This window comes from Idiotropiscis lumnitzeri, chromosome 15, assembly GCF_059441095.1.
Source record: "Idiotropiscis lumnitzeri isolate Australia: NSW breed Sydney's pygmy pipehorse chromosome 15, RoL_Ilum_1.0, whole genome shotgun sequence".
Classification (NCBI taxonomy): domain Eukaryota; kingdom Metazoa; phylum Chordata; class Actinopteri; order Syngnathiformes; family Syngnathidae; genus Idiotropiscis; species Idiotropiscis lumnitzeri.
In genome coordinates, this window is record NC_142405.1 from 6,200,499 (window position 1) to 6,228,056 (window position 27,558).

At 42.9% G+C, this 27,558-nt stretch overlaps 2 protein-coding genes across 8 annotated transcripts; both read right to left on the reverse strand.

Moving 5' to 3' along the window:
* Positions 1–578: 578 nt before the first annotated feature.
* sdr42e2 (short chain dehydrogenase/reductase family 42E, member 2) lies at positions 579–11,215 on the reverse strand. Of its 6 annotated transcripts, XM_088318053.1 has the most exons (18): positions 10,930–11,215; positions 10,616–10,723; positions 9,731–9,798; positions 9,590–9,654; positions 7,822–7,915; positions 7,667–7,747; positions 6,134–6,372; positions 5,255–5,625; positions 4,310–4,405; positions 4,020–4,077; positions 3,839–3,957; positions 3,687–3,762; positions 3,420–3,502; positions 2,745–2,882; positions 2,508–2,573; positions 1,825–1,888; positions 1,668–1,741; positions 579–1,169 (listed from the first exon to the last, which is right to left on the reverse strand). In XM_088318053.1, exons 8-18 carry the CDS (start codon positions 5,609–5,611, stop codon positions 912–914), a joined length of 1,389 nt encoding a protein of 462 aa, XP_088174179.1. In that variant the 5' UTR covers positions 5,612–5,625; positions 6,134–6,372; positions 7,667–7,747; positions 7,822–7,915; positions 9,590–9,654; positions 9,731–9,798; positions 10,616–10,723; positions 10,930–11,215; the 3' UTR covers positions 579–911. The 6 variants fall into 6 exon arrangements, with proteins under 6 accessions (XP_088174179.1, XP_088174181.1, XP_088174180.1 ...); XM_088318055.1 differs by lacking the exon at positions 9,731–9,798; XM_088318054.1 differs by lacking the exon at positions 9,590–9,654 and adding an exon at positions 9,456–9,589 and having other exon boundaries at positions 10,616–11,215.
* A 1,041-nt stretch (positions 11,216–12,256) lies between these two features.
* Positions 12,257–27,175, reverse strand: mosmoa (modulator of smoothened a). Of its 2 annotated transcripts, XR_015846693.1 has the most exons (4): positions 26,220–27,175; positions 18,771–18,983; positions 15,167–15,868; positions 12,257–14,135 (listed from the first exon to the last, which is right to left on the reverse strand). XR_015846693.1 is itself a non-coding variant. In XM_088317616.1 (3 exons), exons 1-3 carry the CDS (start codon positions 26,323–26,325, stop codon positions 15,684–15,686), a joined length of 504 nt encoding a protein of 167 aa, XP_088173742.1. In that variant the 5' UTR covers positions 26,326–27,175; the 3' UTR covers positions 12,257–15,683. The 2 variants fall into 2 exon arrangements, 1 of the variants encoding a protein (XP_088173742.1); XM_088317616.1 differs by having other exon boundaries at positions 12,257–15,868.
* Between the last annotated feature and the right edge of the window lie 383 nt (positions 27,176–27,558).

A 27,558-nucleotide genomic window follows, 5' to 3' on the forward strand; every position in this document is an offset into this window, starting at 1 on the left:
TAATACTTTGCATGGTAGCAATTATGCGTCGGAATATAATGTGTTCACAGTATGTTTATTAGATAAAATGAATATACAGTAAGTGGAACCACCAGTCAAATGAAAAAATGTGAGGAAATGCTTGAAAAGTCAAACAACGCTCATCAATAATTACCAACATCTTATTTTCAAGACTACATCCTGTATTCAGATTAAATTGAACAACCACTCGAGGAAATATCGGAAAACATAAAAAAACATCCCCCATCCAGTTTAAAGTAACTAATTTTGTAACCCAATGCTTCCTTTATGGTGAAAAGTAGACAAAACCAGACAAGCTTCTTAAGTCCTCCTGATGATAAATTGATTTGTATGCAGTACAATGGCGCCCCCTTTTGACAGAAAGGAGAAAAACACAAACAGCTTCTAAAAAAGCGTAAGTAAAAAACCCAGCTGTTTTTATGAGCAAAATGGAGTGTTTTATTCTAAACGTCTACAAATTTGACACAATTAGATTGAAAAGAGCTAATTAGTCAGGATGAATTATTTTATTTAACGTATTCACCTATTTTTTTTTTTACAATTGATTCAAACATTGTCACGCAGTGAAGAAAATTCCAAATAAATAAAAAAAATAAATGAAAATGTGAATCAAATGTAATACAAATAAAATCTAATTAAACAAGAACTCATATTAAAATAAAAATCTAAGAATTTTAAAATAAATTAAAAAAAAAAGATTTGGAAAAAAAATTCACTTCATAATCTATAAGTAACTTCACTATGTTAAGGATGCAAAAGTGAAGCACTTTATCACATGAGACAATTTTTATTCTGTGTACATGATGTGAGCATACAGTACTTGGACTTAACAAACATGCGCGTCAAACACTGACCTTACAAGCAACGGGCGTCTTATATATTGTACAAAGTTACTCGTCAGCCAGAGTGCTTCTTACACAACTCAACAAGACGAGCAACGTGCCCAAAGCCATCATCAGCAACAGCAGCACCACATGGGCTCGGTGCAGCCGGGGGGTCCAGTGGACGCCGGGCGAACCGGAGCCGGCCTGCCGGCATTTCAGGTACTGCTCCACAGAATCGGCCAGGCTGTACAATTTGGGGCGGTACCCGAGCTCTCTGCGGGCCTTGTCTATCTTGAAGGTGTGGCTTACTGCGATGTTCCTCACCTGTGCGCGATAAACACACACATAAGTCATGTTAGTCTTCATTTTGCTACTGTGGCCCCGTAGCAGCTGATGTTTTATTCACGGGGACCATCATCGGTCGCGCGGCCGCCGGCAGCTGTCTGACAGAATGAGCTGCAGGTGCGGCGGCGCCAGCTCAGCTTTGGTTTCGGCCTCATGACACATTCATGAGGAGGACCTTTCGGGCCGTGACTGAACCTCTTTAAGATGGAGACCGGCCGGGTTTTCTCCCCTCCATATTGACCCTTCGGTGGCTTTACCGCAAAGCTTGTTATAAGTTTTCATGCAAGTTCATGTTTTAAAGCGTTAAGAAAAACAGTGACAGGAACAAGTGGGTACATTTGTTTTTGTGGACTGAATGTGATGAGATTGGGCAAGTGTACCTAATGAACTGGCCCGTGAGTGTATTTGCACAACTACTATCTGTGTTCAATTGAATTTGATGAGTGGAAAAAGCAAAGGAAAATAAGACAACATTACTTCACTTCTGGTGAACAGGAGAGGCACCTCAATGATTGGTCGCAGCAATATGTGCAAATATTCCACCAGGATGGCTGCAAAAAGAACGGAAGTCCTCTGAATCCGTGCACTTGATAAGCATTCTTTACGTGTTTATTCAACTTAAGCAATGTGCTACCTGCTGAATAGACGAGAGAAACTGGCAAGTTTATCAACGGCCGGCGGTAGCCCAAGCGCTCAAACTGCGACAAAAACAAAAAACATAAATCATCATGAAATTCAATAAAAAAAAAAAAAAAACATCAAGTGCACAATTTTAGACAAGACTCTGTGTTTTTCTATTTCTGTTATCGCCACTAGTGCGTCCTCCAGCTGTGCTTGTGGGGAAATGGATTTTCAACAACAGGTTATTTTTAGCAAATTTACATAAAGAGAAGAACATTGCGACTCTGCTGGTGATGAGTTTCCACGTGCGGTTTTAAAATCGCAGCAGGGCTCAGAACAGGCTGCATTGGCCATACTCAAATAATAACAAAAAATATAATGACATAGTTAACCATTGTCAGACATTTCTAAAATAAATCAAGTCCATTTGTCGGCCACACAGCATAATTGCCTGAGTCATTTTTCAATATTTTTGGAAGACAATAATAAACGCAATTTTTAGAACACATGCAAGTATTTTTTTATTAGTATCGTGACCAAAACTTCAACCAAACGGGTAAACAAGTAAGCAAAAGGAAAAAGGCATAAAAAAAATACAGATTTGTTTCCAAAATGTTTTCCACAAATACTGGAAAATAACTTAATTACACGATGTGGCTAACGATATGAAACATTGGAAAACATTTTTGAACTCACAAGAGGTGTTAACCACACAAAGAGGTTAACTGAAAGTCCGTCGTTGATGAAATAGGCCTGTCCACTCTAGAAAAAGAAAAAAGAAAAAGAACAACAAGGAAAGGATTTGAGCAGCATTTCATGCATATGATACGAGGTACATTAACAGTGCCGGACGATGTAATGCGGAATGACACGTTAATATATTATTCCATAACCATGATCTAGTTCTGTGCATTGTGACGTGTCCACACTCACAGCGACGCAGCTCTTCTTCATGGTGAGAGCCTCGGCGGCCAGCGTGTGGGCCTGCACCAGGTTGTCCACGTGCACCCAGTTCATCCTGGCCCGCCCATCGCCGAAACGGAAACTGAACAAGCGACGCTCCACGTTCACCTGGCGACCAACAAAGATTGACGGCTATGTTAGTCCACAAACATTCCCACATGCAAACAGTTTTAGTGCATTTTGTGATACTTAATTTTGAGTGATCATAAACCTTCAAACAACAGATAATTTAACCTGCGGAGCAGCCACACAGACAAACTGCAAAAAAATAAATAATAAATAAAATTACTACCTTATGGTGATCTTGCGGTGGAAAATGACAACACCATTCATCACAAATGTATGCATGTGCACTACTAAAGGCCAGCACGTACACAATTCACGTCAAGTCAAATCTACTCGACTGTTGGCTGTATTCAAAAACTCAAATTTCTTCGCGTCTTGACTAACAATAAATGCTGAATGCTTTCCGACCGCCCCGCAGAGAAACGACAGCAAGAAAGGTGGAGTGGAACCGGAGAGCGCCATTAATAATGCAAACTCTGCTGGCGGTGACACATTCCGCCAGGAGACGTTCACAGCACATGTTGTGTATTTTAGTGGGTTAAATATGCGTGCGTGCGTATGTGTGTATGAGTTCCTCGCCATCACTCTGTGTAGGTGTCGGCGTTCTTTGGGGCCGTAGATGCCGCAAGGCCGCAGGACACAAGTTCTCAGCACACCACCACCTACACAACACAAAATAAAAAGCCGGACGTGAGGCTTTGTGTTACAGATTCACAACATTTCACATAATACACATTTTTCTTTTTACCCGCAATCCTAATGAAAGCAATCGCTACAGAAAATAGACGCAGGGTACATTATGTTTCAATATTGCAATGTTTCCATGGCAACCGTGGCATTGCATACCTTTAATGGAGCGCCCGTTGGCGGAGAGGACCATCTGCTCTGCTATAGCTTTCGTCCTCGAGTAGTGATCAATGTGCTGAATGAAGCACACAAGAACGGCCTTCAAAACAAAACACCGAGTTTGACTTGAGCCACACTGAGGTTTGACTGACCATGGCGGGGGGCACGCAGGGGACGGAGGCCTCGTCGCCATCCTCGATGGGCTCCCCTGCAAATACTGCATTGGTGGTGCTCGTGTACACCAGCCGGGGGATGCTCCTTTCTTTGCACACTTGCCAAAAAAAAAAAAAGGGCATTAAGCTGTAAGGCATCATCGCCATATTACATTCTCACCATTTATGACGTTATTGGTCCCGCCCACGTTGACGGACTCCACCTGCTCTTTTCTCAGCTGGGAACAAATATGAAAACAGATTTTAACTTTAGAGAAACAAACAGTATTTATATCATTTAAAAGAATCTAAAGAACTACGCAATTTTTTTCCCAATTTGTTTTTTTGCTTCAATTCAAGACATTGTGCTGCTCCTTCTCGCGTGTGATTTGGCCACCGGGGGGGCAGTATAATACACATGTAAATATATGCAAAAAATGTGAAGGCTGCTAATGACCATGATGCATTCACCTGTTCAGGGCCAGACATGCCATAGGATGCCGAGTGGAACACGCAGTCGACCCCTTCGCAAACGTCGAATAGGGACGAATAATCTCGGATGTCGCTCTGCCACAACAAGAGAGGGACAGTTACATTCAGGGCGATTCATGATTCGTCTTCAGCTACTGCCACCATCGAGGAAATCTAGGCCAACTCCAAATGTGACTGTTCAACATGGAAGATGAATTCCAAAAGGGTGTTTTGCTTTTTGGTTGCTGTCTTATGTTCTTGTTGCACTCACAACATTGCCGAGTTAATCAAGGTTTCATGATGATGAGTTAATTCACTTGACATGATTTGCTTGGGGAACAACGTGTGTTCAAATTTGGCGGTTGCACTGGACGGCGAAGAGAAAAGGAGCGTAAGTGAAGTGTCACAAGGACTGCCCTGTGGAAAAAGAAATGACTATCATTAGGTTAAGAGCGCCATGAGGCGAGCAGGTGAAACCCGAATCATGTCGTCTGACCTCCGTGGCCCACTAAGCAGCCGGTCGGCTCTTTCGGCCCCGCGGATCACTCGTCTCAGAGTCTCGTTGCAGCGGACCGACCGCATGGTGCAAAGGCCCGCTGATGGCATCGTGACGCAAGAGACCACGTCAGAGGCTTGAGTTGCTCATGTGCGGGGAGGGAGCTATGCGTGTAAATGTTTTGCTTTTTTTTTTCGCCCTCCATTTGAAAACAGATATCTGTAGTTTCTACTCCGTATCACTGCATAGTTTCTTAACCTCTGAAGATTATGAAATATATTATTTAAAAAAAAAAAACACACAGAGAGGTAAAGTCAACCATGAATGAGATCTTGATTAATTGAGATCTTTGAAGGTGGAAAAAAACCTGGGAAAGCAGCAACAATGTCACAATAGATTCAGAAAGACATTTTGACATTTAAAATGGCACAGCAAGGTAAATATTGTACCTGATAGAAGAGTGCTCCATCTGGGATGTCCCATGAAGGTTTGTTTATGTCCAGGAGGATCACAGACATCCCCTGGGCCGCCAGCGCCCTCCCCAGCCTGAAGCCAAAGTATCCCCCACCTCCGGTCACCAGCGCCGTCGGACCAGACGAGCCCCACTTGCCCACTTGCGAGGCCCCGCCCGCCGTGGCTGCGTTGGGTTGTTGCCGGAGGGCCGGGTGCGCTTGGTTGGGCCGGCACGGGTGGCTGTGAGGTCCACTGGCCTGGAGGCGGCAAAGGGAGACGCCGCGGCAGGGAAGCTGCTTCACCTGGCAGAGGGAGCCGCCACTCTCGCTCATGTTGGGAGCGCACAGCTCCATTGACGCACTGGGTCCTGCGGGGATTCATTCATCATGGTTGAAATTCACTTTTGCCAAACAGTAGGAAAACAATTCCCAGCGGGAAAAATACAGTCGTTAAAGCAGTTCAATAAATAAAAAAATACTAAATACAAAAGTCAATTTTATATTTTTAAATAAAATGTTTTTTCTTTAAAAAAATAAAAATAAATAAAAAAATCAAGCAGGTCAGGTGAAAAGATAAAGACACCAGCGGAGCTTCCTCTGTGGCTTAAGACTATTACAATATTTATTATTAATATATTTATTTTTTTAGGTACAGCTAAATATCGTTAGTGTATATACATTAATGTAGAAGCAATATTGTTTTTTCCAATGTACAACCATACTTCAAACGTACTAAAAATGTACAGAAATGAAAAGAGAATTTATCACTTTGATGTTGCCAAGTAATTATCTTTTCTTAAAATCCTATAAATTAACAAAAAACATGCTCAAAAAACGTATATATATTTTTTTAATTTAATAAATGACTGAACTTACCTGTTTGCTATTGCAGTGGTGCAGCCGCCTCCATACTTGAGTAGATGCAGGTGGCCCGAAAACCAAGCACATAGTTTTGTGCCGTCACCTGTCAGGCACGCACCTCCACCTGCACTCTGCTACCGTAATACCAGGCAGCAGTGTGCAGCCTCTTTCCGGGTGTCATGCACATGATGTCGTGAGGAAAATGATCTGTACGCTGTTTGGGGCTCCAATTTCCTCGCCAACTTTCGGAGCACCTTGAAATTCATCACACTTGGCAAACTGTAATATTCCAATAAAAATGCATCTTTCCTAACATTTTTAATTAAATCGCAAACAGCAAATTGGTTCCAGAATGTGAATCATTAGCAAGTTGTTTTAATGGCTGCCAAACTAATTAAAATTTGTCCAAATCATTAGTTCCATTGATTGTGCTTTGATTTCAGGAAATCGATTTCAAAATCCCGGCGCAATTGTACATAGAAGGTGTTCTCCCAGGCTAACAAAGCGATGACTTTTGAGGGACCTGAAAAGGTCAAACTGTTAAATGATGTAAAAGTGACGTGGCAGCAGCAAGACCGGCTTCCCGTGCGCTTTGTTGTCCGAGAGGATGTAACCGGAGCCGTCATGTTTCATTTAGGAGACAGTAAACCCAATAACCTTGCTTGACTCTGGAAGCAGGGGAAATCACTCAAGTGAGGATCTCGACATCCATCCATCTCGAGAAACTCTAACTTAATATTATTATTAATAATGATCATTGATGATTGGTCATTTTAAGTGGATAAAAGACTAACTAACAATTATTATAAAAAAAGAATGAGTTAATTTAATTCTATTTATGTAAGAAATATGTAATCAATCGGGTGTGAGTCAATGAATTTCAGGTGGCCCGACAATCATGTCTAGAATTCTGTCTGTCCGGGCAAATCACATACTAGCAGTTCTTCTTTCTCCATCGCTGTCCAGTACCTCTCAGTTCTTGGTGATGGATGGAAAGCGGTGTGTGTGTGTGTGTCTATGTGAGAGAAAGAGAGAGAGAGACATTCAATAAATGATGCCTTGCACACTCATCAGTCAATCAGTGGCTAGGGGATGTATAACCTTGTCTGACCCGCCATGCAAGCAAAGATGGGAGGAAAGTGGTCGAGGACATGCTGCCGTTAGACCACCATTGCCAACAGATCACCCAGAAGAAAAGATAACTTGGATCAAAAACGTATTATTTTGGGGAAAAAAAGCGGTTCCTATAATTGCACTCGAAATGTCCGCTTTCTAACGGCAGGGGGCGCCAGATAACAACAATGACGACTAGGCACGCCTGAGCAATCAAATCGTGCATTCCAATCAACTCCAGCGGCAGATTTGAAGTTCTATTACAAAGGTGGTTACAATGCCTCAAGCCTTCAAGACAAGTTTTGTAACGGCCACCCAGGGGGAAAAAATCAATTCACTTGACATAATTTCCGATGCGAGACGTTTCGTAAAAAACTGACAGCAATAATAAATCGGGAGTTTTCCCTTCACTTGTGGAAATAGATTTCAACTCACAAAATCAGCATTCAGTGCGGATTCGTGGAAAGTTACAGCGGCGATGATGTCAGGAAGGACCGATAGCGTCGGCGAGGACAGCTGAAGGAGAAACAGTGATGGATAAATTGCCAAAAAAAAGCTGTCAAAAAAAAGTCGCTCTGCACGCAGCCCACCTGCCCACGTCGTGAATGACAAGGTCTCAGCTCCAGATGGGCGGAAAGAAAGTTCCTGGAAATGCACTGACATCATTTCACTTTTTCCTCAAAACTGTCAGAAAATGGGCAGAATAAAAATAAGCCTTTTATTAGTGAACACAATTAAAGGTGATTCAATATGTGTTGAAAGATTTCAGATCATCAAAGCAATCTTAGTAGATGCAGAATTGTTTTATTCAATCATATTGCAGGGCTTGCTTAAGTTTACATTTCAGCTAATTGTTGCATTAATCACAGCCAGTTTTCCAGGTCCTGGAGTAGCAAAGCAGCCACAGGCAGTTCAATGCCACAACCAAGTCTCACTGTTGGCATGATACTCTTTTTATCAAATGCTGTTATTTTTTTGCTGACGTCGGTTTATTTGTCATGCTAGTCATGTTGTGGCAGAGAAAATTGTCACGAGGTGGGTATTATTTAAACTAGCCCCACTGTTACATGACAGCGTGGTGAGAGTGCAAAAGGCTCGCCCACTGAAACAATTTTAGAAATAGGGAGCACACCAAATATTTACTTGTTTAAATTCTCACTTGATGGGTGGGCGTGTACAGTGCTTCCCAGTTTGTATACAATCAACTAATAAAGCATAATAAGTCCCTTGTAAGTGCATTTTTAAAGCTCATAAAAAGTAGAGCAATTACTCAAGAGCTTTACAACGTAAGTATGCCTCTGCTCATGAGCCACTTTCAATTGAACAAAAAAATGGCAGAACGAGTGTGCTGGCTGGAGTATTTTGGGTTCCAATGACTAATTGAAGTGGATTAGTCATTTCATTCCATGCACATTTCAGGCGGGATGGGAGACAAGAGGGCACGCGCTCGTGCACTCTGAAGTGGATTTCCAGCTAAATCAATTAGCTGAAATGTATGTGTCGCCGCCTCCGTAATAAAGTAGGACACTGTGAAGGAGGATGGTGGGGGGTGGGGGGGCAGTACACCACCTGTAAATTAAAAATGCGCCTTAACAAAGGTAAAACCCACTTTTGGCGTTGTAGATTGTGTCATAGTGACAGAGGTTTATGATTGATTGGCCCTAGTGTGTGGCTAAATAATGCAAGCAAAACGTCGGGAACTGGAGCGCACACCTTCAATATTCATCGCCTGCAAAATCAGCTTCGTAATAAAATGAGGACGTTGGAGTTTCACAAGGGGAAGCTCCGACATGCATTACAACCACTCTGGTGGGTCGGAGCTTGTAAAATGAAAAATGCAACTTATTGTTGCATATCAAAGGAACTATGGCATGGTGTTTATAAAGCGGTTTGTTTACGTTAAGAATAAGAGCAATATTTGGTGAAATTCCACTTCAAACAATGTTTAAAAAAAACTGGTGTGGATTTTTATCACCTTTTGCATATTTGCATAATTTTTTTTTCAACACATTTACAATCACATTTATCAATTTCAAAAATGCATGAAATTATTAAATGTTGCAGGTGTACCTAATGTCTTAGCCCCTTTTTGTGTTCAGCAAAGACAAAAAAAAGAAGCTCAGTGTAGTTATGTAAAAGTAACAACGATGGAAAACAAGCGACAAATTGTTGATGACGGCGATGAGTCAGAAAGTGATGCAAACTCGGGGTGTCATTCACTTACCCCCCTCCCCTTTGTAAATGACAGATGTGTCATGTGGGAAGCAGTCAAGAAGTACTCAGACATGCAGGCAATCAAACTGTCAGCAGTCTTGTGGGTGTCGGGCATTGATGTCGGAGAAATGATCTTCAGTTCACCTTTAAAACAGGAACGGATGAAGGATGTCACGGCATCATCGCGGCCGCAGATGACTGAGTGGCAGCTGGCCAGGATTACAGCATGAAAAAAATGGAAGCAAACACAACATATGGAAGGAAACAATGAGTTGTTATACGTACAGGCCGTGAAGTGGTGACTATATGTTCACAGTCAGCAAGTTCTGGGTTCAAATCTCGGCTCAGGGAAGCTGTGGGAAATTTCCAAATCCAAAAACATGCATATTAGGTTCATCGAAGCCTCTAAATTGTTTGTAGGTGAGAATGTAAATGATTGAACGTGCAACCCTAATGACAATACATGCTAGAAATGTAATATTTTTATTGTGATAATATCTCTTCAATTGTGAGTAATATTGAAAATTGATGATGATGGATAGGGGAGGGGGATGAAAAGATTCAGTCGTTTTTCAACACAGCACTATCTGCTGGATCACTGCGCAATTAGTAGCTATTGAGCGCTCATATAGTTTTACATAAACGAGAATATTTATTGCCACGAAGGCACAATATCAACATTTGGTTCCGCAAGATGGATTATTTCGAGTCCTACCATTTAAAAATGTAACCACATGAATGCTATTAAAAAATCCATTATACCTGCGCCGTAAATCACTTTTGCATCACATGGTAGAATTGTAAATAATGTCTTGGTTGGCAGAAAACATGAAAAAAAAACTTCGAGGCCTTCCCCCCCCACCAAATTTTTTCCCATCACATTCTTCATTGACTGCAATATTTAAAACATGACAGGAAGATTAAGAATTAAGATTAATGTTCTAACTGAGCCATTAAATAATAAAGCAAAGGATAAATTACTTTTCAACAACCTGTCAAATCAAAATGAAAAAAAAAAAAAAAAAACAAGCCCCTCTTTTTTCATGCGTGTGTGTGCATGTGTGTGTGTGTAGATGTACTGGCAGCAGCATAGACTGTTCTCTCATGTATCCCTTCCCGGGCGGCTGATCTAAAATAACACGGGAGGCCGATCAGAAAAGACATTCATACCCTGGTGGAAATAAACACTGGAGGCCTGAGCAGAAATAAACACCGTCCGGGCAGGCGGGATCGTCTGTGGGGCCGTGAGACTGCCCACGTCTCCTCCAGCTCCTGGTGCTACAATAACAACACGCACACACACTGAAGGTGGTCCAAAGGTAAAATGGAGCCACTAGTAGAGATGGGGCTATTTGGAAACTTAGTCCTTCTACCTCCTCACGCACACGGACACACACACACACAGTAACGTGCACAATAACATACACTGAGGCAAACACACAGACAGTCAGAGACAATTTCCCCATTGTGGGACTAATACATGCCATCTTTATCTTTATATACTCCCAGTTCAGTGCGTGGAGGAGACGTGACGGCATCGCATCCTCTACTGGGCCTCTCACTTCCTGGTCTGTGGATGATGGAGGCGCACTTCGAGAAAGAAAGAAAAAAACACTGCCCGTCACTTTGGATTCATGCTGACGGATACCCTCATCAGCCATGGTGGGATGGAGAATACAGAAAAAACGCACACATAAGAGATTATGGCTTTTTGTTTTCACCAAAAGAAATTTTTTATATATTTTCTTCATAGGCATATTAAACTGTGCCTCGAGTTAGTCTTCTTCGTTTGCGTAATTGTAGTATACTGCCCCCTGGTGGTCAAAACACACACAATGAGGCGATCTCAGAGAATTAATATAGTATCTGGATAGAAAATGTGCATACCGCACACAACTACTACAAGTAATATTGCCTCTATTAACGAGTACATCATAATATGAAGCCTCTGTTAAAATAATAATAATATATTAATTTAAACCAAGAACATTCGTACATGAGGTTTTTAGTGGCGCGACTGGGTGTATTTTAGGCCAGAAGCGCTTTTCGCCTCCATCTGGATGCCGAGAACTGTTTTGGGATCTGTCAGTGCTGATATGTCGCATTAGGCAGAATATCAGCAAAGCCTGTCAAGCCCAACTAGTCAAGCGTTCTCCGAGTCTTCCTGGCAAATGCCATCATCATCATTGTGGTCACATACCAGCTGGGGGGAAAAGTGACGTTGAAAAGCAGGAAAAAAGTTCATTTATTCCACATAGTCCCAGAAGTGCATGTACTGTGGAGTATAAATCATTATTTTATTCAGTTTTTTCCCCTCATGGAAAAAAAATATAAAAATTTGAAGGACGGTTGAAATATTAACTTAGTCTTTCAAATATTAAGCTTGAGTCACAAAAAAGTGAGACAAGATTTTTGATGAGCTTCTAAATGTAAATATTGCGATATTTGGCAGAATAAAATTGCAATAACCGATTAATGAGGTGAGTCATTATAAAATATATATATAATGGATATGCGGATTGGATAGTGAATTAGATAACTTTTTTTGTGCCTTAATACCAAACAATAAACAAATGAATTACAGGCAGAACATTTGAACGTTTTGCATTACTTTGTACTTTAGGGTTTATATAACCTTAAAACAAAGAGAAAGATTTGCTAAAATCAGTCAATTTTTGGAAGGGAGAGGAATGTTGTAATGTGATATACATATAATTTCTTTTGTCCGAAAATATGTTTTATTCAAAAAGTTTCAAACCCAGAAGATCCGAGCAATATATATTGGAAATAAAAAAAAGAAGTGGTCCAGGGTCAAAATGTCACCATCATGAAACCTTTATTAACTGCACAGGCAATGCGTTAAGTGACAAGTGAAGATTTCGAACTGTCGTACAAGTGTAAAAATAAGTTAAGGACGCTTTTGTGCGACTGAATTGCCGTCTTTCACCGACACTTTGAATTTCTCAGGGAGGTCTAACTTTAAGCGAGGTACACACACATATGAACTATCGGGCAGAATTTGAACAATTTTAGGAGTTGGTAATGTTTGATTTCTTGACATTATTGTGACCAAATATGCTGTGGTGTGGAGTGATTTCTAATTCCTGAAAGAAATAAAAATGAAATATTGTCCTTTAGCTTCTTCTAATTCTTTGAAAGCAATGTGGACGCCCTATGGCTCTACGCTGCCTCTCACAGGTCAGTCCGAGTACTACACCAGCCATCTGGTTTGGGGAGGAGACTGGAGATTGTCAAACACCACTTATTCCAAGTAGCAGTAAAAAAATATATACATATTACAGTAAATGTGTGTACCAGGCTTTCAAGTTTGAGACAATCAAGAAAAAAGTGACATGAAATCACTTCAATCACATGTTGAACTCTCTCTCAGCAAGAACAATGACTCTCAGAGTTTGACAGTCACACCCTGCTAGTTTCCTCTTTTTATTCAGTGATAAATAATTTCCTATGACCATAGGCTTTATGTGTCGACATCCGATCAAGGCAAGAGACAAATTCAGAGGGCACGCTTTGCCACCATTTGAAAATAATACAAACTATGAGGTAAGAAGTTCTTTTCTTGTTTTTTTTTTTGTACACATTTACGGTGCAACGATTCCTGTTAGCTATACTGTTGAATGCACAGTTCTTCCTAATACAGAAAATCCTGCCTTTGTGTCTGTACATCATGAGCAAACGAAAACAGGGCATGGCACAATACTGAACCAACAGATAAAGAGATGAAGGGAACCGATACAAAACTCTTAAGACTTGGTGATTGAGCTTTGTGATTGTAGTCACACACACACACACGCGCACCCCCACACACACACAGGTGGTGGCGGCTTCCACTTTAGATGTAATTGTGTACAATAAACTCAATGCTGGATGTGGCTGAAACTTGCCAAAGTTGACCGCACTCCCGGAAATAGTCACCCGCCCACTAAGAGTTGCAATTCATCAACAGGTGTGTAAGAGTCTGCAAAGTAGACTTGACTCCGATCTGATCGGCTGGAAGGGATTAGCAGATATTTAGCATTTGATGCAAAACGGGTGATCGGGTGTAATGTCACAATTTGCCGATCGATCAATGAAATCATTGATCAGTTCCGCAGAATAAGACATTAAAAGCAAACACAATCTTGTTCACTCCAGGGACATTCTTTGCTGTATTTTTATTTATTGAGGGGGAGGGATCTTTTTCTGATGGACTTGAATTGAATTTAAGCCCAAAATAAATTGTATTCATATTTTCTATGCTGTCTCTATTGATAACCTCAGCTTTTGGCTCAGGGGCTTTGCAATGGATGTTCTTCCACTAAAAAAAACATCTTTGTGGTTCATGGAAGTGTGTGTGTGTGTTTTCCATTCACAAAGCTCAAGAGCAGCACACTGAGGCGCAGCCCCATGAACGGACCTGACCTGCAGTCCCCGTGCCTTGGCCGTCACATCAAAAGAGGACAAAAGGATGCTCCCCGCTCGCTGGCTTCCTGTGCCGACCTCAATAGAGAATACCGCCGATTGTCAACATCCACATCAGCCAATTTCTCACCTTATGCAACCGCAGCTTTTTTGTCCAAAGGAGTCAATACTGGGCGCTATATTTAGCAGCGCAAGTCCCTTCCAACAGCTCTGAAGCAGCACACTTATCCGCACGTCGTTGTGGCTGCACTTAGCCCAAACATGAATGCTAACAAATACAAGAGGAGGATGGTGTCAATTCACAGTCGATATTCCAAAACTCATCCGGACAGTTCAGTTGTGTTTAACTTTTCAATTCATTGCAGCGGCGCTGAAAGACTCTCCGAAGTGAGATTTGTGTCTAAATACATGACACAATAATCGCTTCAAACGTGTAGACTGAGAACTACAGTGGTGCCTTGAGATATGAGTTTAATTTAGTCTGTGATCTTGCTTGTGATTTAAGACACATATGAAATCATGTTTCTCCGTTGAAATGAAGGCAAATGCCGTTAATCCGTTACAGCCTTCCTAAAATACACAACAAAAGATTTTTTTGTGATGTGCTTTTAATAAAGCAAATAGTAATGTGTAATACTGCACCTTATAAAAACATTGAGTAATAATATGAAACAGTAGTATTATGATTGACTGCTGCAATTCAATTGATTGTGCTGCCCATAAAAATGAAGACTAGCTTTATACTTCAATGTTAGTCTTTGTTCATCGGGACTAAAGAATATAGTATTCTGATATTGTCTGTCTATATGTGCTGCTCCAACCTTTGTGTTCAGAAGCCATTGTTTTAAGCTTGAGCATGTCAATGTCATTTTCCATTGCTTAGCAGGGACTTTCTTTAGGGTGCCGTTCGGTCGTTTAAAAAAATAACAAAAAAAAAACAATGTACAATTTTCTATGTTTCTTTTTTGAATTGTTCACTAATTGAATCGACCAAACTGCTGATTGTTGTGAAGCGAGTTGAGTCACTGCCACCAGGCAGTCTACATATCGCAAGTCTGCTCGCAAATCAAAGCAAATAAATAAATAAATAAAATATTGACGACGGCGTGTATGTCAAACTTACGTCACTCGTATCTGAAGGCACCACTGTGTTTACTTTCACTTTAGAGACAATGTGAGTTCAATTGATTAAAGTTTGAGAATCAATGGGCTGTTCAGCATAAGCAGCGTTGCATTCGGTGGTGTGTGCGTGTGCGTGTGTGTGTGTGTGGCATAAGAGAGCAAGGAATGTGCGCTCACCTCCACCACCCACGCACCTTCCTCTTGGGGTCATAAGATGTGACAGGCGAGCGGCAACGCGGGTCGACAGCCAACAAGTCCACATTCACACTCAAAATACTTCTGTGGAAAGGCCAACACAATCAAAAATGTACAACAACAGAAACGGGGAGAAAAAAAAAACCCGGTGCGGATGTGCGCCGAGGGCGGTGCGGCCCTGGCGGGCTGGAGCGGGGGGGAAGTCAAGGGCTCAAGTGGTCCTCAAGAACTGTGAGCAGGCGTTCTCCCTGCAGTTGCCATGACAACGGCACCTTTCCCAGGAGAACCACACAGACGCCCTGCATGAAACGAACAGTGGCAGGGTGCCCGTCTCCCCCGCACTCTTCCTCGCCATCTTGACGTATGGTTATCTTTTAGTAGTTCAATACTTCAAAAATCTTGGCCAGAGTTTGTGCTCCTAAGATTTTCTGTCGCTGCGTGTCCTGTAAATCCCGACAAAAGATTTTTGTTTGTCCAGAGGCAGGCTCGGGTCCAGACTTCAGCCCGGGAGGCAAACCTTTCCGGCGAACAGCAGTCCGACTATGGTGAAGAAGATGGAGAGGACGAAGAGCACGTAGGAGGAGCCCACCACCGTGTTGTTGGGCAGCTTGTAGGGTTGGCCTCCCACCTCGTTGATGTAGAAGCCAATGGGGAAGATGAGCGCCGCCATGCAGAACAGGATCACTGGAGGACCGGGAGAGAGAAAAAAGATCAATACACGTTATTAGGAACAGCTAGATAGGACGCCATTTTGCAGTCTGAATATTTTAAACTTCAAAAGGGCTCATTCGTCGTTCAATTTCCTCACTGCCTCGGATTTACGTCACCACACATCATTCGTAAAGCGGCAATTTGCTCCAATCTTAGTTGTAACTTACGATATGAGTCCCCTGTGTCCTTTGCACTCCTGTCATGCGATCGGCCAATTAGCTATTCGCATAAACAACCATTTAAACTGCTGCAGCCTTAAATGCGATTCATTCTCAAAGTGAACACTGAGATGAGTTGATGTTTACACTTCCAAAAAAAAAAATATGCTCATTTGTCTTCATTAGATGATAGGATGCAATCATGAATCACTGTCAAAAGTAAGAAGTTTACATTTTCTGCTGGTTTCCAAAATATAATCAAAGTAATTGAATGTAGCATCTCCCTCCACTATTACATTTTTAGGTTTTGGCTCATGCCCAAATCCTCCTTTAGATCCTCCAGCTCAATTCTCATATTAAATGTTGCTCTGCAGATGCTAAGTAAGCTCTTTAAAGCACTTCCTAGCTGAATAACACAGTTTCACATTCCTCGGCAAGCTTTAAAGATGAAAACGAGTAATCATATTTCTAACTTCCAATTTAGCCGTGTTTATTTACAGCAGGTAAAGCCGAAGAGCAAGAGCAACATCGGCAAAAAAAAAAAAAAAAAAAAACATGTCGGCGTCCTCAGCGGGATACTTCACAAGTGGATATTATAGATAATTTCATGGCCATATGATGTGATTGTTCCACTCTCTGTTACCACTAACACTGACTCCGTTTACATGCAGTCACTCAACCTTTAAAAACCTGAATATTGGCAATATTCGGATTTTTAAAATGGCATGTAAACGCCCAATAACTTATTCGGGTTTTAAAAATTCTAAATATCATGCCTGGGTGAGTACGACACCACACTTTTGGAGCGAGAAGGAAGCGGGAGAACAAGCGGAGATGCGTCGCTGTCATATGGATGATAAGAATCTCTGCTTCGGCTCACAAAATGCAGACTGGCGAGTTAAAAGTCAGTTGCTACGATGATTTTAGCACATACAACTACGCCCTCGCTGGCACCCATGTCACTCACCAAGCGAGCCCTGCTTCCACTTTCAAGCCGCACAGATTATTTTGGGAAGGCATAAATCGTCGTGTCAAAGTCCGATCGACTGAACTAATTGTAAAATGTCTCGTCTGGATCATAATTCGCGAAATAATTTAATCGAACCTTGACACGTATTGTACAGTTGTCAATGCAAGGCAAGCATTTACTGTTGATAGCTTGCAAGTATTCGTGTCCCTCCTCTCCCACCGGTAGCACCCAAGAAAAACTTCAATGTATGCACTGAAATAGTCGGCACAAAGATTTCCATTCAACACGAGTGTCCCGGAGTTCGACTGGACAACGCCGTCGCCCTCCGTATCCGCAGCAGTGGCGGTGCAGAGGTTAAGGAGTCTCTTGTGGTTTTCTCGCCGCAGCTCTCAAATCGCAGTAATTAGTAAGTGTCCTGTTACCTTCCTGCATATACCGTCGCCTCATTCGCAGTGATTGCTTTGTCTGCTTACGCGCCAAGTAACAAAGCGGGCGCTCAGGGTGACGAGGACTGTCAATTTAATCTTCTCATCAGTCCTCTGAAATCTCTCGTTCTCCTTCTCATATGCGGTGGCCAAAAGGTGCGCTCGTTCATCATCGCCGCTCGAGCACGGCAACCTTGAAAGGACGAACAAAACCTATCGGCATCCTCGTCCCTCTGAAGCCGAAAATAGAATGTTGACTGACCAACACTGACTTTGTACTTTTTGTCCCCCCACCCCCTCACGAAAAGATATTGCACTAATTCTGGTGTCCTCATTTAAAGCGCTGGTGAGTTTCACGCTTTACCGCTGCGAGGAAACAACTGTAGTACTCTATTAATACACCTCGTGTCTTGTTTGACCACTAGCAGAACGGCAGGGAGGCAATTGCTCACGATTGCCATGGCAACAGCAGCTTGCTTTTTCCTCTGGCGGTGTATTTGTTTGACGGCGGATCAAAACAACGGCCAATACTGTACGCCTGTACTTCTACGGATCGAAAAGCTCTGACACTTTAAGACCAGCCTGACGCGGCTAAATACGCGTGCGTGGTAGCCATGAGGAGCGCTTTTAAGGTAAGCGCTAGTCAACTTTCCAACACTTAAGCAGGGTCGCTGAACATCGTTTTAAGTTGTTTTTGGTGGAATTTTAGAAAGATCTGACATGCAAATCACAAGGGAGGGAGTCAGAGCCCGTCAAAAGCGCCAAACAAAGACGTCAGCATTATAAAATGCATCCGGCTGTCTGACAATGTAATGCTTGCATTCAAGGCTATGCGGTGGCGTCATCCGCACCAGCGTGCTCGCGGCGGTCTATTCTCTCAGCTGAGCGAGCGTTCAACACCCACACGGCCTTGTGAATGCGGCCCTGTCGAACAATGAGACGGAGAAGTTCACCAGTTCTGCTGAGAAAACAACAGAGAGTGGGGATATTCAAACAAAGCAAGCGCAGAACAATACAGCAGCTTACAAGGCAACAAAATAAAGGCTGCCTTTTGGATTATTAAGACGATGCAGGGAGCACACGGGATGGACGTAACACAGCTCTTTCCTACAAGGGAGACGCGGAAAAGCAGCGCGCAATCAATTCGAAGAAGCCTAAAAATACCGTGGTGGGAACATTCTAAAGTAGCACAGACAGTTTGGTAAAGGATGTGTCATGGCGGATTCAGCGAGACGCAGCAAAGTGGGGAAAGCTCCGGGGTGAATATGCTTGACAGCGAGTCTAGCGAAGCAAAATGAACTCTGGTAGCGCAGCTCACTTACTGCCTGTGAAGGCGATCCAGCGGGCGTACTTGGTGGCCTCTCGGCGCCAGTGTGATGCCACGAGGAGTCCGCAGGTGACAGTGAGGGAGATGATACCCATGATGATGAAGAACAGCGTGGTCACCCACTCAGGGGGCAACCGTGGAGGGATGCAAGTCCGGTCCCGTCCGTGGATGGTCTGACATTGTCGCACTAGACCAACTGTGAGGGCACCTGGAGAGGAGAAATGACATTTTGATTGCAACAGCAGATGGGCAAGCCACGGGGTCAATTTCGGGGGTGCCAATTGTGGAATCCAGTCAATGGTAGTGAGTGAAGAAAGCAAAAACATATATATATATATATATAAGAATAATTGATGCTCACCGTAAATTTTTAAATAATTGTTTACGCCACAAATAAACCACCAACAATTTCAAACTTATCATACATCATTACGCTTAAAATGAATGGCAGAAGCAAGACAAACGACTAATAAGGGACAGGGATGTATTCCTTCGGTGTGCGTTGCCCAGCAACTGACAAACGATCGACTGTGAGAAAACCGCAGTTGTTTGTTTACATTCCAACTTGAATTTGCAGCCAACACAAGTGACATCATTTACAACCAGCGACGGTATTTAACAAACTATCCCCGAACATTATATCACCCTCCAAACTCATCTTGCGTAACGAACCTCTGCGCCGAGTTGAGACGAGCCGAGGGGAAAATAAGCAAAGGAAAGGTCAAATTGAACGGCGTCACGCAGTAGGCAGCGCGCCCAGCGACAATTTCAGGGAATTTGTGTCCGAAATAATGACACGAACCTTTGAGAGAAGAGCAAAGTGTGACAACGAGACAAAGCTCAGACCAGGCCAGGCAGCGATGGGAAGACTTCTTTCAATTTGCCGCAGATTGCGCGACTGCGAACGTGATGTTCTTCTCAACGACGGTGGCTCGAATTATTTATAGCAACGCCACACAGAGCGACTTGCTCATACATTCTGAATTGTAAGACTCGGGAAACCATCAATTATTGACGACTTGTTTATTGTTCATATCAGTCTTTCATTATCATTAATTGATAGGTACCTCGTGTTTTTGATACAAAGGCAACAACTCATATATTTTTATATATGCGGATGCCAGGGGAGTCACATTTCTAATTAGCTTCAGGAACTGGAAAGGTTGTAAAACGCCGGTTTGTGTTAATATTACTGTGACAGAGCACAGTGTCGTTTCAAGAAGACATTTGTTATACTGCAACAATATTCTTATCAATTTACATTAAATGACTTATTTAAACAAACAAAAGACTGCACAGAGATAAGCACTGGAAATTGATGTTGAAACACTTCAGCCAAGTTTATCAAAATCAAGTCCAGTCTACTGTTGAGAAACACAGAAATCCTGCTCAGATTTGACGAAGGCACGCATTACAGTTTCAAAGCGCTACTGGAAGAAAAGGCTTTGCCTTTTACAGCTGCCTGAGGTGAAAAAAAAGCCCAGTTCTGATTTGTAGATCCAATTTAAAGCTGAAGTTTCAGAACTACAGTGACAGCAAAGTCACGTGATGTCGAGTTCTGTCGGATAGCCACAAACGCCGGCCGGCTCGACCTCTGACGTGCCAACGTTGCCAATTAAATAATGACTTGTGAATTTTCCGCCAAATGTACTCTGACTAACAACCTTTTAAAATTGTAATCATTGTCATCTTCCTGCATCATAAAGCGCACTCGACTTGACGCAGGTGTGCTGGATGTGACCATATCAGACCGGCCCGAGGGACAAATGCATAGCCCCGGGGATCCAAATGAGGATGAGTGGCGTCGCAGGAAAGTGTCAGCAGTCAGAGCAGAAACCTGCTTCACAGGCAATGGTGCAGCCACTCTCGATGGCGGAATTCAATTAGGCTGCGCCTCAAGGGGAATTTCTACCTGACTAAGCAAAAGCAGATCAGTGCAGCGCACACTTGAGGCCTGCTAGCGCTTTCAATCAGTGGGTTAGCTGTCACACGTAATTAGCAAATGCAGACAAATAGCGGGGGTGCCGCCACCGCGCTGTGGCCAGAGATGCAAACGTCTGCCATTGCATAGCAAGCGGAAATACAGTTAATCAGGCAAAAATTAAACGGTTAAAAATGCTTCAAGAAAACGGTTCCGGACAGCCAGGTCACTTGAAAACTTCATGCACATACGGAAGGACAATATGTATTTGTATTTGACGCCCGTTTTGGGAAGAGCCATTGTAGCCTCAGGGGTGTGGTGGCTTTTAGCAGTCGAGAGGAAATCCTGCCGATGTATAAAAGCCAGCCGTAGCCTGGCTTTTACTGCAACGACTAAACACAACTTCGATGCAGCCAATACAACCCGTAATAGTATTTTTGCCTCAGAGCTTGTCTTATCGCCATGGTAATTCCCTTGTCACTCGACAGAGCACTTATGGAATTACTCCATGGAGGAAGAAAATAGAGGTCGCGACTGAAGACAAACGCGACATCTAAAAGACTCGCAGGCTATTTCGAAAGTCGACCTCCTATTACGGAGAAACATTCGCCATGTTGAAGAACGGGAGGGGTCAGAGGGCAACTCGTGCCGAGGACTGGACAAGATCGGACTTACAAGCACTTGGGTAGAATCCACGGCAGTTTCAGCCGTCTGCAAATCAACTGGAGGGAGGATGCACAATATTCGACAGACGACGCCAGGGCGAGTGGACGCTTGATTGTGAAACTAATCGGTGATGGTCTTCCATTATGACCATTTTTTTTTTTTTTTTAAATCCAGGCCCCATCCCAGAGAAACACGCCTGCACGCTCCTCCTCTTATTTCCAGTCACCCCACTTATTATTTCATTTTTATGATTTATAATTGCATCAACGAGGGGAAGCTCACCAATGACCTGCGTTACTACCCAGTCGCTCGTTTCCAGACAATTTTCACTGATAAGGGCTGCTAACTTTTTGCGCCTCCATTGTGCCCTGCCGACTCTGCAATTAACTCACTCGGATAAAGACGAGCCTCGCGCCATGCGTCGGTCCAAGTGAGAGGAAATGACTGCAGTGACTCCTCATCCTCAACATGGCGATGCTATCATTAACGGATGCTATCATTAGCGGGGCAGCAAGGGCACCGCTGTTTGTTAAACTCTAACGGGATGAGTCAAACGGGCTCCTGAAATGCGTGCTGGGCAAAAACATCAGCAGCCAGCAGCTGTTTTCTTGCGAGTGATGTTGCCGCCCTCCAACAACAGAGCACAGATGAAGCACATTTTTGCTCCTGATTTCTCAGAAAAAGAAAAACAAGGATCATGAAGAAGATCTCTTTTTTTTTCCCTCTGGTGCCCAGCAAATTGGAATTCCTGGCCCTAGAAGGTGTTTGTTATGTTTCACGGTCTTTGCAAAGCAGCATTACAAATCTCTATTTGAGGAAATGGGTCTGGTAACGCAATAAAGGCCATGAAATAACTTTTTGTCGACATATTAAGTGTGTCACTCCATTCAACGCAGCACCCAAGTGCAACCATTACTGGACGAGAAAAATAAAAATAAAAAAACAACTATCCAAGTTTTAATTGAAAATGAGTCAGCTTTAAAATAATCTGATGTACTGCAAATGAACTCTTCCCCTCATTCTCTCAAGTCAGTGGCATCTGGAAAAACATCGTTCACGTCAAGCAAAGACAAACAAAGCACAGGATGGGCTTCATTATGGAGTCCATAAAGATTAGATTTTGTGATAATATTTTACCAGAGGCAAGTAAAAATAATCTTGAAGTTTATTGTAATATGAAACCAAAAACAGATGATTACTAGTGATAGAACGATTATCGACCGGGCCGATTATTGGCATTTTGCCGATTTTCGGCATCGGTCTTTTGTTAACTTTCAAAGCCGATAAGTTAAAAGCTCGTTTAGTTTGGCTCGTTGTTGCACACTTCTCTCTTTCTCTCCTGTGCTTGTGGCCCTGCCTGCAGAAACAGATTGGCCCGCCCACAGCACCATCTGATTGGTTCCTAAAGTATCAGCCCAAAAAAAAAGCATATCGGTTTATCGCTAATATTTACAAAGCAAAAGGCTGCAGCAATGCGTAGCCTTCAAAACGACAAATATTACTGCAGCTTACTGAGCAGTTGCGACCGTCCAAACACTTTAGAAGTGAGGCCAGAAGAATGTGCAGGCATCCGCTCCTTTTGTTTTACGTTTTGATTTGTGTTTACATCGCAATATTGGTTTCTCTCCAAAGTGTCTTGCAGCAAACATTGCTCACTCCATTTTTTTCCACATTGTGTTCGATATCAACGTCTGCCTAATTATGCAGCAAACGAGACGGTCCTGAATTAATTGTACCCTACCCATCGTTAATTGCTGCAAGGAAGCGGTATCGCATTTTCGCTCAAGTGCTTCAAGCACACACAATCACCTTGTTGATAGGAGCATTAAATTGATCCACGGCGTTGTTTGTAACAAATCCATTTATCACGCTCACCTTGTGTTAACATTCAGCCAACAAGAGTCACGCAACTTCCAAAAGCAACAGAAAACCAGCTCGTGGAGATAGCCGCAATGAAACGACCGCGCGGGTAGAACACTACAAGCTTCGTGTAATATTGCGCCACTGTGACGTTAAAACAAGGCGGCAGTCTGTTCTCGGGTTTGATTTTGCACTTTTCAGACGAGCGTACAGAGAGAATCAGTTGTTCTTAAAGCTTTGGAGAGTGACATCCACTTTAAGTGACGAGAACGGAGGGCAGCCGTTAAGCGGCTCACTTTGTGTCTGCAGCAACGACGGCTCAGCACAGGAAATCAGCATCAAGTGTTCTTGCCCGAGGTTCGCCATCACGTCGATGTGAGGACAAAGTCAAGACGGGGAAAACATCTCGGTGGTCACTTGATCGCATCGAACGACTTTTTGCAAGACTGTACAGTCCTGTCGTTTGTCCAAAAGCTGATGTTGAGCTTCACTGTATTTTCCCAACTCCGAGTTTTGGCTCATATTAAAGGCCATGCTTACAATAAATGATGGAATGATTTGGATCCAACTATCGAGCGTGCCGCCGATAACACATCTGGCTTGGATCACGTTCCTTTCCCGACATTAAAAAGGACAAAATGTATTTTTTTTTATCTTCTCCTTTCACGTAACATTCCAGTCTACCTACGTAACGGTTGATGTCATATACTCGAAATGACTGCTAACCAAAAGCCAAATGACAAAACGTGACAGGCTTGCGATCCTCAAAATGTGTTTCTTTATGCAAATGAGTGGAGAACAGGTTGCATGCATCGCTACGTTGCACATCTTCGCTTCCGTTCAGTTCAGTGATCCTCGAAAAGATTCGCTCGACAAGGACGTTTTACTTTTTTCAGTGGCTCTTCAAGGCAAAATGAAATGTGATGACGGGCAGCGCAAAGAACCCCAAATCGCTCTTTTTTGACACTTAAGATTGGGGTTCATAAAACTCGGTCCAGGCTGCTGCGCACAAGATTGTTCGCCGACTAAGTCATTTTTAATATAACGGTCATAGAATTAAAAAAAACAAAAATAACACAATATGCTTAAGATATATTTGATTTGAGGCAAATTGACTCGACTGGCTTGTCGTTTTCTTTTCTTCGTTTTCCTGATTTTTTTTCTTCTTCAATTGATAGGAAGTTAAAAATGACTTTTAAGCGATTAGGCTAAGGATTTGAAGATATTTACCTACCAACGTTTGCACTGTACAACATGTTCATCACTACATCAACCAAATAAAAAGCCCTCTCACATGTATTTTGTTTTTAAAAAGTTAAAAAAAAAACGAATTAATTACTTCAATGCTCTGAACATGTTAGCTTTTACTGCTTGTATTATTAAAACGGACTAATTAAGTTTCTTAAACCTTGGACAAAGCACGCTCGCTGTTCATGCCAGCAAAACTTTGTCTGGAACACAGAACGAGTGAAAACAGTCATTTGGACACTTGTTTCTTTGTCTGCATTTGGCATTGCGCAACAAAGCAGCACATCCAAATCAGTCCAACACGATGGACACCGAGACAGGGAAATGACATCTGTTACAGTCAGTCAGACAGAAGAAGTTGGTAACTACCCGTCAACACTCGTGAACAACACACACGTTACAAAACTCTCTTGGAGTTGATTTGGGCTGCGGGACAAGAAAGCGAGAGTAAAAGTTTTTATGAACTTGCATCCCGTAATTCATTCAGTGCAAAGATGCTAATTGCATGGCCTTGTTGTGTTGCGGAATGTGCGTTTGTTGACGATGAACCCTCGCTGACCTAGTTACTAAGCTGTCATCCTGCAGCGGAAACAAAGAGACGCAGCTGTCTATCAAAGAGAACCAACGTGTTTCCAGGTCAGGCGCTTCAATGTTAGTCAAACATAAGTTGCTCCCCACAAAACAAAATTAAAACAATGAACTTTGTAGTCTCAGGGATGCACATGATCATCATCAATTAATCGAGCAGAAAGAGTTTGGTCGATGTGAGTGAAATGGAGTTGATTAATCAGATTTTGATGCAACTGAGGCAAAGGGGACTTGGCTGTCGATTTGACTTCAAGCAGTTTGCTGTCTGAAGAAGTCAATATAATATTGAAGTCCAACACATTCTGATGAAGGTCGTGGCCTCGTGGATGGACTGGAGCTGATCACAACTTTAGAAGAGAGTTCAAACGCATCTAAATAAAAATGGGTAACAAATAAATTCATGAAAAAAATATTACTAAAGTCCATGACCTATTCTCCCGCCCACATTGCTTTTCTACTGGATAATGTTTAGTTTATGCTAGTCAGGATGAGTTTTGAGGGCAAGAAATGTTTCAGTGATTCTGTGTTCTTGACTTGGAGAACAGAAACAGATTTTTAATTGAAACATGTCAGCAAAAAAGGGGTTGCCCAAATAACAGACATGGCCAAAGCATCAAGGATATGTTAAGAAAAAAATAATTGAAAAATAACACTGTCAAATTCAAGTTAGAAAGTCTAACTTGATTTGAAATGTAAACCGACTTAAAATTGAAGGTGTTTTTGACAAGATTGCCTATGGCGACATCCAAAATTCTTAGTGTATTCAGGCTGAAATGACCATTCCAACCAGACTTAGTATTTTTGGGGAAATGTCACATTGCTACTTTGATTTTAAATAGTTGTTGAGGGCCCAACAACAGATGTTCATGTTTGCAAAATTGTTGAGTAGATTTAGGACAGTGACATGGAATTGCTCCCTAAGTGCAGTTTGGTTGTATTTAACTTTATTTAAGTTGCATTTAAGAACTGGTTGTTTTTAAACATTTAATGAAGTACATTTTTATTGACTTTTGTGCAATTTAGTTAAACGAATGATGGTGGCACGAGGGGAGTTAAGTGTGTGGGTTTTTTTTGGGGGGGGGGGGGGGTACATTATCCGGTGATTAATACAGCTGCAGTGGCTTGATATCCAAATAAAAGGCAAGCAGGACTTCCATTTACCTGCTGACTCGCCAGTGTTGATCCAGTCTGGGTTGGCAATGCTGGCTATTGCAAAGATATCCGCCGCCAGAAACAGGCACCCTGAAATGATGGTCAGCTTATCCATATTTTCTCCTTCATCCAACGAGCCTGTCGATGACGAGGGCGGCGAGGAAGCAAGCGTCTAGTGGGGCCGAAATGTAGCGGTCCTTGTCCAAATCTGACCCCGGGAAGAGGGAGACAGTGGGGCGGCTGTTGTCAGTCTAACCTCGCCCCCCCCCCTCTACCAGCTCAGCGGGATCCGCACGGTTGTGCTTCCACAGTGCAGCGATGTTTTTAGCTCCCTTCTCGTCCACGCCGAAGCATCACATCTCAAAACAATAGCTCGCGGCTAGAGCGCTTGCGTCGTCCCCCTCGGATGCATCGGGCAAAGATGTGGCTAGCAGGCGGCTAGCTACTTCCCACATTCGGGCTCGGTGAGCCGAGCTGCGGCCCGCAGGCTGCTCGACGACCGAGACCACGACTGGGCGAGCATTTCACGCAGAAACCGAGACGCGTAACAAGCCAAGCAGCGATATTCGTAGTTGGTGTTTTTTTTTTTTTCGGCCAAGTCACCAAGGAAAACGAGAGCCCATCACCGTCGCGGCTCCCCCTGGTTGTCCCTCAGTTTATTAGCCGAGCATTCTCACTCCTCCCCGCTCCTTGTTCTTCTTCCATAGACCGCCGCTGGTGGTGGCGGAGGGAGGAGAGTGGCGGCGACACAAGCGGAGTCAAGCCCACACGACGCGCAGTTAAAGGTCCAAAAAGTGAGCGCGCGGCAAAATGGCCCCGTGGTTGTTGTTCGGCGTCCCACCCGCGTATCCGCCGCTAGCAGCCGAGCCGAGCCTCCCGTTCCGCCTCATGACATCAGGCCGAACATGAACACCCACTTGGTCCTCACACTCACTGCCTCGCGGTGTTCTCGTACAGGGGGGCTTCGTTCAACACTCTCGCGATATTATTTGGAGGGAAAAACATGAGGGGTCTTGTCTTGGGTTGTAGTAATTTATTATTTTCAATACCAAAGCGTTGGAAAGTAAATACTCGTAAGAACACGTGCGATTTTCAAGGACATCGATTTAAACCGAGGTTGGACAGTGTATCGGACATTTACATTAGAGTCTTGAAATATTTGGGTGTATTAATTTAGCTGTTTCTTTTTTAATTGGTTTGTTTGTTTTTATTTAATTTTATTGTAAATGTACTGTGACTGTAAAGCGCTTTTCTACGTTGGGTATTCTTCGCGCTTCACACTATTCTCATCTAACAACTGATGACGCAACAGCATAAGCAACCGTCTAGGTGTGTGCGTGCGCGTGTG

What these genes read in the sequence shown, in the direction of transcription:
- mosmoa (XM_088317616.1), bottom strand. Translation starts at nt 26,325, where the DNA reads ATGGATAAGCTGACCATCATTTCAGGGTGCCTGTTTCTGGCGGCGGAT. An exon ending in CAACACTGGCGAGTCAGCAG is followed by an intron (nt 18,984 to 26,219) that starts GTAAATGGAAGT and finishes TCTCCTCTCCAG; the next exon opens with GTGCCCTCACAGTTGGTCTA. An exon ending in CTGGATCGCCTTCACAGGCA is followed by an intron (nt 15,869 to 18,770) that starts GTAAGTGAGCTG and finishes CCGGTCCTCCAG; the next exon opens with TGATCCTGTTCTGCATGGCG.
- sdr42e2 (XM_088318055.1), bottom strand. Translation starts at nt 5,611, where the DNA reads ATGGAGCTGTGCGCTCCCAACATGAGCGAGAGTGGCGGCTCCCTCTGC. An exon ending in GACACCTACACAGAGTGATG is followed by an intron (nt 2,883 to 3,419) that starts GCGAGGAACTCA and finishes GTTGGTCGCCAG; the next exon opens with GTGAACGTGGAGCGTCGCTT. An exon ending in TGAAGAAGAGCTGCGTCGCT is followed by an intron (nt 2,574 to 2,744) that starts GTGAGTGTGGAC and finishes TTCTTTTTCTAG; the next exon opens with AGTGGACAGGCCTATTTCAT.